The sequence below is a fragment of the Coccinella septempunctata genome, chromosome 4 (assembly GCF_907165205.1).
Source record: "Coccinella septempunctata chromosome 4, icCocSept1.1, whole genome shotgun sequence".
Lineage (NCBI taxonomy): Eukaryota > Metazoa > Arthropoda > Insecta > Coleoptera > Coccinellidae > Coccinella > Coccinella septempunctata.
In genome coordinates this window covers 41,071,410-41,085,342 of record NC_058192.1, presented here as the reverse complement: position 1 = coordinate 41,085,342, position 13,933 = coordinate 41,071,410, and the positions used below count along the sequence as shown (strand labels likewise).

The 13,933-nt window shown below is 36.1% G+C and overlaps 1 protein-coding gene across 2 annotated transcripts in view; it reads left to right on the top strand.

The window, feature by feature from the left end:
* The first annotated feature begins 4,714 nt into the window (after positions 1-4,714).
* The window catches only part of LOC123311849 (DNA repair protein XRCC3 homolog), a 33,001-nt gene continuing 23,782 nt past the window's right edge, over positions 4,715-13,933 (top strand). For both annotated transcript variants that reach the window (XM_044895946.1, XM_044895945.1), the window contains exons 1-2: positions 4,715-4,964; positions 5,019-5,149. In XM_044895946.1, the coding sequence (XP_044751881.1) occupies positions 4,748-4,964; positions 5,019-5,149 (348 nt within the window). In that variant the 5' untranslated portion in view covers positions 4,715-4,747. The remainder of the gene's footprint in view (positions 4,965-5,018; positions 5,150-13,933) is intronic.

Genomic DNA, 13,933 nt, shown 5'->3' with positions numbered 1-13,933 from the left:
AACACAGCATTAGCTGAACATACTTTGAATACGTTACACTCCTTTGATTTTGAAGGTGTCACTATTTTAGATACTCAAACCAACTTGAAAAAAAGATTGTTCTGTGAAATGCTTGAAATTAAAAAAGATGCGAATTCTGTTAACAAGAGAAGCGACATTGATAACTTGAATACGGCCTATTTTGATCTCATACAGAGAATACGAGATTTATAACATCCACAGATTTGTATTGTTCGTGTTCGCTTGAATTTACCTACACATTATTTCGTTTTTCTTATTTGATAATTATCAGATGATTAACACTGAATGTCATCCGTCCGGCTCGTTTTCCTTGACGTATTTTATTTCGTACAAGTTAGTCAACCATATAATGTCTTTTATTGTTTCATCCTCGTTGTTTTTAATTTTCGAATTGACAATAGAGACCAACTGGCAATGTGAGTAGCTTCTAATTGTTATTTGTATATACATATGTGATAATTTCAAAGATACTTTTCATCATATTTATTACTTTGTTAGTCTGATTAATGTTCTTATTCAGTAGTTGTTATATGTTCCTATTTCGAGACTTCTATTCTCTATTCCTTTGAATTTTTACTTGTTTTTACTATAAAGTTTGTCATTTGTTTTAGAGCCCTGAAGATGATTTAAAATAAAATCGAAACGTCGGCATTTTGTCTAATTGAGTTTCTGAAATTTCGACCTAAAAGAAACCTCTAATCACTAATACATATTATTATTTTTCTCTTCACTGGTGGAGTTGGTCAATACAGGACATATTTGAACGTGATAGCCAGGAGCGGAAATAATTCATATTTGTGTTACGGGACAAACATACAACTTTTGTGGATTTTGCCCTTCCTAGTATCCTGCAGGCCGGGTACCCTTGTACCTGCGTCGATTTCTGAGGCCGGATGCCCTTGCAGCTGCGTCTCTCTCCCCTGAGGCCGGGTACCGTTGTAACTGCGTCTCTAACCCTTTAGGCCGGGTACCCTTGTACCTGCGTCGATTTCTGAGGCCGGATGCCCTTGCAGCTGCGTCTCTCTCCCCTGAGGCCGGGTACCATTGTAACTGCGTCTCCAACCCTTTTGGCTGGATGCCCTTGCATCTGAGTCTAATACTTCCAACAACCCCCTGACTGAACCCTACCCAATTCAGAACTGTTGTATGCTGAACGTAACTCATCTCACTGAAGTATCGGTTAAGAGTCATCATTAAGGAGCTGATAGCTGTAGATGTAACTGATTCCACCAAGTGTGCATTTCACATGAGATTTTCTCTCGCCAGTTGAACCTGTTGCCGTAGCTACGTAAAATCATACCTGTATAGTAGATTATGTAGTGGTTGCTGTTCTAAGGGGAGGTTTTCTCGCAGCTCTTTTTCCTCCTCTCTGCTGCGCCCTAGAGCTATGACATTGGAAATCGTCTCCAATGAAACCCGAAATAAACGTTTCTTATTTGGGTTTAAATGTGTTGTTTTCTTTCGAATCTCCCAACCTCCCGTCAATTTTTCTATTAGTAATCAGGGTAAGTACTTTGGGTTGCCTACGTAATGTGGAGTCCTACCACAACCTGACGATCACGATCTTTGGCCATAGAGTAGTAAGGTGTCTTTTAAGTGCTGTCATTCGTAAGTATCTTCGAAGTAAAAAGAATTCTACAAGCATCACTGACCAGCGCAAGGTAATTTAAGGCCAGGACAGTACAGTGGAAAAAACGAAACTGATCCCATATCCCCACGAAATTAAAAACAAAATCGAATCAGTGAATACACCAGAGTTTTAGACATCTTAATACGGACCACAGAACAGACCCATACTTGACTTACTTTATGATACGGACCCATTGAACTCTCTGGGAACCATAGAGTTCAATCATAGACAAAGAAAGGAAAGACAAACAACTCTCATTGGTCGTTTAAAATGCTTATCGTGGCGCCCCGTTCGGCAGTAGACGGAACTAATTGTGTGAAATAGCGCTATAGTAGAAAAAGATGGAATATGTTTTCGCCATAAAATAACCTAAATTCCAAATTTCCTTTTGTTTTCAGTTGTATTTTCAGATTATAAAGTCATAAGTCAAGTTTTCGCCAATGTTTTCTTGTATTTTCAAATAATTTGTTGTGATTTTAATGCATACATGGGTTTATATCCTGCAGTGAATACATTTATTTTATCAACAAGTTTCATCAGATAAAAAGACAAACATCTTTCTTTGAGTTGGGGCACGGATTATATTGTAATATTTTGATTTGAATATGAATTTTGTGCAGCAATCTTGGAGTTTAGAAGTAGATAGGAGCTACTATATCTTCATTCCATTAGATCCTTTAGGTTTACGTGTAAGGGTAAGTATTAATTCTTAGTTCTTAGCACCTATTTTCATAATCGACCAGTATGGCATCATTAAAATTTCAGTTTTCACTCTGCATCCCAAATTGTTCGAACAAAAATTACACGGGGTCAAAATCGAACAAGCACTTTTTTTGATCTCCAAGTACAAAACATAGATGGGATAATGCAATCGAGTCAGTTATTCATTCCAATTGATTTTTTAATAAAAATAGTATGATTTAGGAGGACCATTTCAGTCTAAAAAATTAGACTAAAACAAGGCTTCTGCCTTTAGCTCTACCGGATTTTTAAATTTTTACACTGCATTCAAATCGATGAGGGTTTGAAATCATCTGGTGCTCGGTGGAGATTGAATTTTCCAAATCTAGACAATAATAGTTAGCTGAGTACTAATTCAACATGATCAAATTCACCAAATGCTTTTCCTCTTTTTTCCTCTTTGTGATGAAAAGGACAGAAATTTTGAATAAAATTTATATGAAGCGTAGGAACCAGTTGTCACACGGAGAAAATTTTTTGTTTGATATCAGTGAACATCAATAAGAGCAGCTGTCTGAATTGAAAATAATCCATTGAATAGTCCAAACATACATTGAAATTAGCTACATTAGCTTTGTATGAACGATTTTTCACTCTGTTCCAGGTTATGTGAATCAGATGGCTTATGCTGGAGTTCTGCCAATGAATCGAAGAATCCAATTCATTATGTACAGTCTTCATTGGACGTTCTTTTGTTCAATAATTTGGTAATATATACAGAAGAATATCTTATTTGACATAACTGAATAGTTTCATTACCTCTTGTTGGAAAAATCAATATGTATTATAATGTGTAATAAAAAGTATATCATTATTTGTTGAGTATCATATCTGAAATCAAAGTTAACAAGAAGAAAACATCACTGAAGATTGATAATGAACTGTAATCAACATATCAGTTCATTATCAATTTTCAACTAAGGTTTTAATTCAAATTATTCCGAATTATGATTTGAGGCGCCAAAATGGGAATTCAAAAAGAGCAATACGCCCCCTGGTGTCAATTTTAGTAACAAGTTAGTTAAGATCTACTGCCGATGAGGGCGCTTCAATCAGGCTTAATTTATTTTACCACTGAGTCGGCTCGGCACTCTTTTCCTTCTTTCTCTATGAGTTCAATGTACGGCATTGAATAGTTCAATGATGTACGGACCACAGCCAATCTTTGGTAGGCTATGGTCAAAGAGTAACCTTACCCACACTCAGGTCTACTCTGATAGAGGGCCGCTATTGGCGAATCCAAAAATCTAAACGCCGCCTAGCGGCCAAATCACTAACCTAGAAAGTGAGTAATAACTTGAGTTTAACTTCTTTGGGTTAGATATTTTCATTACATATTCGGTTACCAGTGAACTATATTAACAAAATTTTTTCGATGTCTGACTAGAAAAATAGGTATTAAAAAAATTTTGTGAGTATTTATATCAGTGTCATTCAGTTGAGAAACTATTTACAAATTTTCACTACAATTTTAGGTTAGGAGATATCTTTGTTCTAGATGAATTTTCTAGTGTTGGACGATTAAAAAAGGCAATGCGCATTTTCATTTCCATGATTTTAATAGTGCCAAGAAACCTGAGCAGAAGAAAGTATATGAGATAAAATTTCTGACATAACTGAAGTTGTACATGCATTACTGCACTTGCAATCTTCAAGAGATGATATGTTGGGAACATTTCAAATGAAAAGTGGTGATTTGACTTGGAATTTTGCAAGCAGTTGAAAGTGATCAATAATTAAACCGTTCGACAAAAATTTCAAATTTCGTTAATGAAATTACAACTGTAGAATTAATTTTCAGGCGGTCTTGTCTTGTTGAGTTGGTTGTAATTGCTGGAAAATAATTTCTGTGTTGGCATTTTGAACTGCATAATATGTTTTCATCCAAATGAATTATCTCAAATATTTACATTGATTTATTTCCACAAATTACATAATTCATGTGAGTGTGATGATAGAATGAAATGTTCTGGATATAAGTTCTTGTAAAATCTTCATCAAACGACACCAACATGTTCAGGAAAGTTTTGGAGGAACCCGAGCACAATCAATAACCCCATAATTATTCACTACCTTCACAAATATCTCTTTAATCGAATAAAATCTACGATAACATTGCTTTCACAATAGAGTTTTCACGATGATTACTCATTTTCCGCCATGTTTGTTGACAACTCGCAGCGCCCTCATCGGTAGTTGGATTCGCCTATTGGAGATAGTACTTGATTGAGAAGTAGAAGAAGAAGAAGTAACCTTACTCTTTGCTATGGTTATTATCATAGACCTAATAATCTAATAATATTAAAAATTAATATTTTATTAAGTCTATGGTTATTATTAATCATCAGATTGAAAATGAAAGTAAAAATATTTTCATTTTCAGCAGATTTATTGTGTGAATATGATAGGCTCAAAACTGGTTGTTCTGAAATCGACAAAATTTTAAGAGGAGGATTTAGAAATAATATTTTAAATGAATTAGTTGGAACTGCTGGTTCTGGTAAAACACAAATCTGTTTGTACCTTTCATTAATGGTTCAACTACCAAAGCAGTTTGGAGGTCTGAACAAAGGTGATATATTAAATATGTAGGTATTTAGTTATATAGTAAATCAGTTTGTTGCAGCTGCTGTTTATATTTGTACAGAAGATGTATTTCCGATTAAGAGGTTATATCAAATGAGTTCTTATTTTGAGCAGAAATTCGGAATTGAGAATTCTTTGGATAATGTCTTCATAAGTCATATTGCTGACAGTGTAAGATAAAATTTTCACCTTCCTTAGTTACTGAAGAGATGTGTATTTGAATAATTCAGCAGTTTAATTTTTGAGTAATAATTATTTATTGAAGGGAGTACTCAAAAGTATAATTCAACTTTGTCAAATTATCGATTACTGAGCTAATACATATATTTATTTTGGACTGGAGAAGGAAAGGTTCACTTAGTTATAATCAACTTTATTAACTGTTCTGCACAATGGAACAGATGATTTGTGAACGAATCAAAAATACATTGGTTGAAAAAAGCTAATGACAATATATGTCAACGTAATCAACGGCGCCCTTAGATCCAGTTTATTGTCATTTCATGGAAAGAGCGATGTTCTTTTACGCTGTCAGAAATCATAGACGTACATGAATTTGTTGCATCCCAACACCCCTCCTCAACAAAAACATGTATTACTGAAGAATTGTTTTGAGTTTGCATTCCTAAGCTATTCTTTTGAGTTTTAGTCTGTCCAATGGTTTCGTTAGCATATCAGCTATATTTTCATTGGTAGGACAATACTTCAATTCGATTAAATTCTTTTCCCTCAACTCCTTCACAAAATGGAACTTTGTGTCGATATGTTTCATTCTGTGACTAAATTTATTATTTTTAAAAATTTTCAAACAACTTTGATTGTCCTCATAAATACAAACCTTCTTTCTAATGTTCAACTCAATATCATCAAGTAATCTTCTTATCCACATTCCTTCTTGAGTTGCCTCTGCTAGAGCATGATATTCTGCTTCTGTTGATGACAGGGAAACTGATATCTGTTTACGACAACTCCAACTGATTGTGGCATTCCATAATTTAAAAAATGTATCTGCTGTTATACTTGCCCAATCTGCATTAGTATAACTGATTAAGCCCTGTTCTTAAGCATACTGACTGCCAAGTACAAGTTCTTAATTTATGGTTCCCTTTAAGTATCGAACTATTCTCTTCACTTCGGTCCAGTAGGCTTCTTTCTGTAGGACATTTGTTAAACTGACTCATAATTGATACGCTTGCTGCAATATCTAGTCTCGTGTTAACAGCCAAATTTAATACTGCACCTATTAATTGCTGGTATTATTCATTTTTGTCCATTAACGTTTTTTTTTTTCGGTTCTTCTGATAGCCTGTGTCAAGTGGAATGTTTGAGGATTTTTCATCTTGCAGTTCAAATCTGTTCATTACATTCTTTATATAAGTCGATTAATTTATACAGAAATATCCTTTATTATTTCTTCGAACTTCCATTCCTAAATATTTCCTTACATTGCCTAGATCAATAATTTCGAAATTATTTTTCAAATAAACAGCGACTTCATCAATAGTCTCTACTTTTGCTGCTGCTATTAAAAAATCATCTACATGTACGATTATATATGATATCATTTTCAATTTTTTGTGTGAATAAACACTGATCTTCTTCGCTTTGCATAAAGTTATCATTTATCAAAATCTTTCTTGCAGCTTGCTTTAATCCATATATCCCCTTCTCAAGCCTACAAACATAATTTTCTTTGCCTGCTAGTGTGTATCCTTCTGGTTGGTGCATGTAGATTTCTTCTTGTAAATCGCCGTTTAGAAACGCTGATTTTACATCGAAGTGTTTGATCATTAAATTCTTCTTTCCTGCTACTGTGAGTAATACTTTAAACGTTGTTTGCCGAATAACAGGTGCGAATACTTCATCATGATCTTTGCCAAATTTCTGAGAAAAACCACGAGCTACGAGTCTGGCTTTGAATGGTTCGACTTCTCTCTTCGAGTTTCGTTTGGTTTTAAATATTCACTTGCTACTAACTATGTTCGCTTCTTTTGGGGCTTCAACAATGGTCCATGTTTTATCAGAGAGCTCTTCGTCCATAGCTTTCATCCAAGCTTCTTTATCAGATCTGTTGAGTGCGTCTTTCCTAGTTCTTGGATCCTCTTCTATTTCTGAAGAAAAATTTGATACATCGAAGTAACGATTTGGAGGTACACCTCGATTTTTTCTTGATCGATCTTCTGCATTCTAGTACTGGCTGATCCTGTTCCTGCACATTTGGCTCATCACTTGAGTCATCTTTAGCGGCGTTACACTAGCAGGGCACCTGAAAGAATTTTTACGATTTTTATGCCCTCGTTTTGCTCTCATTTTGCTCCGTTTTGCTCACCACCCAGTTTATTTTGCTCACCTATATACAATGAGCTATAGACAATTCAAAGTGCCCTGCTGGTGTAATATTACACCAGCAGGGCACCTCAACGGTCCAACGGATCTTTCCAATATTGGTATCATACGAAAGCTCTCGTTTTGCTCACCAGTCCGTTCGTTTTGCTCATTTATACTTTACGCGATTTCGAAAAAACAATAAATTTTTTCTTACCCTAGCTCTCGTTCTGCTCTTTTCAAATCTGCAATTAGTTTTTCTCTACCACTTACCCTTACCGAGATATAGAAAATCAAATGTGCCCTGCTGGTGTAATATTACACTAACAGGGCACTTCAACGGATCTTTCCGATATTGGTTTCGATCGAAAGCCCTCGCTTTGCTCCGTTTTGCTCATCAGTCCGTTCGTTTTGCTCATTTACACTTCACGAGTTTTTAGAGAAAAAAAAAATTTTTTTTCTTACCCTAGCTTGTGGGATATCTGCGTTTTGCTCTTTCCAAATCTTCAATTCGTTTTTCTCTACCTCTCATCGTTACCGAGATATAGATAATTAAAAGTGCCCAAGGAAGTACCCAACAAAGTATCAAATGGTTGTTGAGTACTCTCCTTGATATGCAACAACACCTCTTAGAGAGAGGATTTGTTTTGATTCTGTTCTTAAGGATTTGGGCAAATCAAAGTTATGTACCCACTACAATTATCACCTGATATATATTTTTACCTTCAAATGAAAAACAACAAGGAAGCTTTACTTCACTGTAGAACCTCTGACTGGTGATATCGGACCATCCTTCCTTTGAAAGAAAAAGTGGACTTCTAGTACCTAGTCGTTTATAATTTCAAGTGAACTCAAACCTCATTCAATTTTACACCTAAATGGTACTCTCGGTAAACTCGATACTGTGAACCGTTTTGGAATATTTTGATTTAAAATTTATGAAGTAATAACCGATGCTGGTATAAAGTAATGGTCGGTAATGGTGAAGTTATTGAATATTATTATTACGAATTATGCATTATGTGAATGAAAATGTTTTTGAACAATCGATAAAACGAATTCATTTTAAAAAATTGGGATGTAGGGCTCAACAGTCTTGTAATATTTTTTTTCTTCAACGCCCACGCCCTTCAACTTGAATACTGTTGCTGTTACGAAAATTTTTTACTGAAAAAACCCCAATTATTTTTTAGTTTTCTACCTTCATCGGCACCTGAAACATATTTGCATTAGGATTGTTACGTAAGTCATTAATAATCGAAGGTGACTGTCGGGTATAATCGATATTTCCCACAATGTTTACATTTTCAATTTGCAATTTTAAAACACTTCTCGGCGGTTTTAGGAGTGGGGGGTAGTTTTACATCGTGGTCCGGTCTTCGTAGACGAGTTATAGCCTCTTGGTGAAGCCGTCCTTATTGCCGCTTCAAAGGAGTAATGTTTTTAAATTGACTCTTTTTTGCCCAACGTTATTCAGTTAGTAAAGGAAACCTTTAATTTTAATTATATATGTTAGAATTAAGTAAGCCACGTGGTTGATACTTTTTATTCACAAAGTAGGATGGCGGTCGGTTATCTAGCACGAGGAGGTGCTCTAACAAAGGGTCAGGTACAAAGCGTATCGCCCGATAAGATAGTTCAAGTTAGTCTCTTCGGCCTGTGCGAAAGAGAGAGCAGGTAACATTGGAGCACAGAGTTCACAGAGCATAGGTTTTATACTCTTATTCTTCCTTCGACATTCGTCGTCGGACATTATCAGTATATTTTAAGGGGGGTCAAATTTACATTTGCTAACACGGCCATACTGACCACTGAAACGTCCTCGTTTCACTTACTAGGCATAAACAATATCTTAATATCAAACAACATTGTTAAAGGGTGCTTGTAAACATAAAACAGTTGAATCTTTGTGTACATGGCTCTGTTTGATGCGCTGGCTCGCGCTGCGGCATTATTATAGGTGGAAAAAAGAGCCAAGCGAGAAAAAAACCACCACCGCTTACTGTTTACAGATCAGGTCAGCAAAACACTTGGAATTTCAAAAGTTGATAAAATTGTCATTTACAACATATACACTGTTAAATTAGGTTTGTGACATTGCACATAAGTTAGCCTCTACTAGGGACTCCCGTCCAGACCTTACTTGTCAATTGCACAGAAGTTAGCCTCACTAGCGACCTCCCGTCTAGGCCTTACTTGTCAATATCACAACTGTGAAATTGAACAGAGGTTAGCCTCAACTAGGGACTCCCGTCCGGACCTTACTTCTCAATTGCACAGAGTAAGGGGCACTAGCGACATCCCGTCTGGGCCTTACTTGTCAATATCACTACTATAAAATTACACAGAAGTTAGCCTCTACTAGGGACTCCCGTCCAGACCTTACTTGTCAATTGCACAGAAGTTAGCCTCACTAGCGACCTCCCGTCTAGGCCTTACTTGTCAATATCACAACTGTGAAATTGCACAGAGGTTAGCCTCAACTAGGGACTCCCGTCCGGACCTTACTTCTCAATTGCACAGAGTTAGGGGCACTAGCGACATCCCGTCTGGGCCTTACTTGTCAATTTTACATATTCGTATTTAAAGTACCGAAAACTTATCATGGACTTTCAAGTGCTTTGGAAAACATTCAACATAAAATGGACATGAGACAATACAATGGATCATAACATAACAATAAGAATCTCATAAGGAACAGTATAGAACATAAAATCTGATGGACATGAGAATATTTCACTTCGTCATGGCACATCATTGAAACTAGCACTCACTCACACTATTTGCTTTTTTAGGCCAAGATCTCGTTGGTTCTATTCTGGACTCCTACTCTTCTCAAGGCATAAAGATCGTTTGGTAGGACTGTTTGCACTTCGAAAGGTCCAATAAATGTTGGATTCAGTTTTTCTTCATTCGATAGATGTCACCTGCCAGCGTTATACTATACTCCTGGATTGCTCAACGGGAACATTTTACATTCTTGAGAGCGCTTGTCTTGTGTAAATCTTCATAAGAATTCACGTACAAAACAGATCAAACTTTTGCAATTGGTTTTGATTTTCCTGAAACATAACAAAGCGCCAGTATCTTATTTTCACTAGGCATGTTCCGACTAAGTTAGTCGACATGCTTGAAAATTTTTGTTATTTGACAATATTCGATTTATTCAATACTTTACTAATCGCTCGTCCAATCCTGACCAGTCTATATTCAAATCTAATGTGCTAATTGATTGTTACGAACACTGGGTAACTAAAGTTTAACTGAACTTGTTTCTTTCTTTTTCTTAACACAATAAAAATCTTCAGTATGTCCCTTTCTATCACAGAAATTACATTCAAGACTGGAATTTTCAGTATTAGAATTAAAACAACGTTTCTTTACAATAATCTAACTTTCTATGCCTAAATTTTTCACAGTTCCTACAATTCCTATGAAAGGTTTTGTCTGATTCTGTTTTCAGTAGCTGCTTCATTTTTCTAGTTTTCTACTATTATCTGAGACTAATATGGAGCGTCGGAATCCAATGAAGAAGGCAATTTCAGCTGCTGCATTTCATTCTTAGATTCTAGCACTAATAATCTATTCTTAACTTCTACATTTGTGATATCATGTGCTATCAAGCTCAACACTATTTCCCACGGAAACTTTTCACAAAGTTTCCTGATCGAATTCAACTTGGCATGAGCATACTCTACTAACGAATTAAAATTTGCACTACTTATCAACATGCTAGCTTTAAGCCTCGTGGCCGGAGTTCCTTTCTCAGGGAACGCTATCTCTAAATTCCTAGAAAATGTTGACCAATTTCTAACAATCGGTTTCCAATTTTGCTAAATTTTGGCTGCACGGTCTTTCAGGGCTTGCCCACAACAGTATCAGACGTACCTGTTTACGAATTTAATTTGATCAACATCCTCAATCCACTCCTTGGTTGAAAAGGATGTATCGTCGGGGTCAAACTGGGCTAACGATAATTATGCGGTCACCACGTGGTCGGTGTCGTTCCTTAAACTAAACATGTTGGCTAGCAACTCCATCATCTTCATTTGAAGTTGGGCCTGGTTCTCCATTATCCGCATTACCGAAATGGCTTCACTTTCTTCGGGAGCTTTGTTGAGATTTTGCTGGTCCATTTTTTCTTATTCTTGTAGATTCTCACAAAACACAAACGATTTTCACTCACAAAATAGGATTCTCAATTTCTTTTCTCGAAAGAAGAAATTTAATCCCACTTCTGATGTTAGAATTAAGTAAGCCACGTGGTTGATACTTTTTATTCACAAAGTAGGATGGCGGTCGGTTATCTAGCACGAGGAGGTGCTCTAACAAAGGGTCAGGTACAAAGCGTATCGCCCGATAAGATAGTTCAAGTTAGTCTCTTCGGCCTGTGCGAAAGAGAGAGCAGGTAACATTGGAGCACAGAGTTCACAGAGCATAGGTTTTATACTCTTATTCTTCCTTCGACATTCGTCGTCGGACATTATCAGTATATTTTAAGGGGGGTCAAATTTACATTTGCTAACATATATAAATCGGTAACGGTAATTCGTAGAGAGATTTGAAAAGAGCAAAACGGAGATATATCCCACATCCCAACTCTTAAAGTGTAAAAGAGCAAAATGAACGGACTGATGAGCAAAACGGAGCAAAACGAGGGCTTTCGATGGAAACCAATATCGGAAAGATCCGTTGAAGTGCCCTGCTAGTGTAATATTACACCAGCAGGGCACATTTGATTATCTCTATATCTCGGTAACGGTAAGTGGTAGAGAAAAACTAATTGCAGATTTGAAAAGAGCAGAACGAGAGTAAAACGCAGATATCCCACAAACTAGGGTAAGAAAAAAAAATTTTTTTGTTTTTTCGAAATCGCGTAAAGTATAAATGATCAAAACGAACGGACTGGTGTGCAAAACTGAGCAAAACGAGAGCTTTCGTATGATACCAATATTGGAAAGATCCGTTGAGGTGCCCACTGGTGTAATATTACACCAGCAGTTCACTTTGAATTGTCTATAGCTCATTGTATATAGGTGAGCAAAATAAACTGAGTGGTGAGCAAAACGAGGGCATAAAAATAGTAAAAATTCTTGGAGGTGCTAGTGTAATGCCGCTGTCATCTTTTGCTGTTGGCTGAACCTGCTCCTGCACATTTGGCTCATCACATGAGCCATCTTTTTGTTCTATTTGCTTGAGTTCGTTTTCTATCTGCGAAATATCAATCTGTATATGATTATTTTCAATTACCTCGTCAGTGTTATACTTGTCAAGAAAAACAACATCTCGACTAATTTTAATTTTTTCAATTATTATGCAATAGTTTGTATGCTTTAGATTCTTCTGAATATCCTAAAAGAATGTATTTCTCAGCCTTAACATCTAATTTTCGACATAATTCCCCTGAAACATGAACATAAACTTCGCAGCCAAATATATGTAGATAACTCACATCTGGTTTTTTTTTAATTCCATATTTCGTATGGTGTTTTATTACGAACTCTTGTAGGCAATCGATTTTGCAGAAAATTTGCAGTGTTCACGGCTTCTGCCCAAAATTTTCTCTCCAACTTAGCGTCTGATAGCATCTAGCCATTTCTACTAGAGACCTATTTTTCCTTTCGGCAACGCCATTTTGCTGTGGTGAGTACGGAGCTGTATACTGAATAATACTACTGAATACTAAATATTGAATTAAATCTGAATTAACATTCCCGTCCTCGATCTAATTCCAAAAATGTGTCAGCATTTTGGAATTTTGTTGTACTGTGTTTTCATTTCTTGAACGAATTCCTTTAAACATTTTCCTGCCTCATTTTTATATTTAAGGGAATAGAGGAATGTAAATTTTGAAAAATCATCAATAATGGTCATAATGTACCTTTTCCCTGCTGGTGATGGTGCTTGCATTGGTCCACAAACATCTCTATGAATAAAGTCAAGTATGGCTTGAGTTTTTGTTTCACTCTCCTTTGGGAATGGTTTACATGCCATATTCCCTTCAAGACAGTATTCTCATATACTTTCCACTCCACATTGCCTAATTTTTATGCCACAAACTAGACCCTTCTTGACCAGATCCTTTATTGCACCAACATCTCTATGCCCGAAACGTCTGTGCCAGATATGTTGACAATTTTCACCATGCTTCTCGGAGTCTATCGCTGCATGAGCTCGTTCAGTAACTGTGTCTATTTTGTAGAGACCCTCTTTTCCATTACCTTATGCCTTCGCCAAAATGTTTCTATCTTTCATGATGTTGCATATATGTCTCCTTTAAAATGTATTTTGTAGCCATTTCTTGTGAGTTTCTTTACTGATAATAAACTGGATTTCAGAGATGGCGCATAGAGCACGTCCTTCCATTCGCCCCACTTTCATTCACCCCACTATCAACGCAGCACTTTATAACTATTGATCCTTTGTCTTCCATTTTACACATCTTATCTTCTTCTGCTAGTTGTATATATATCCTTTCTGTGTTTCATTTAGACAATTAAATATTTCTTTCAAACCCGTCATATGACTTGTAGCACCTGAGTCAACAAAACATCCATTTGTATCTTTGTCAGCATCATTGTAATATTTGCTCAAAAGTAATTCTTCACTTGCAATGCTGGCCTGTTAATT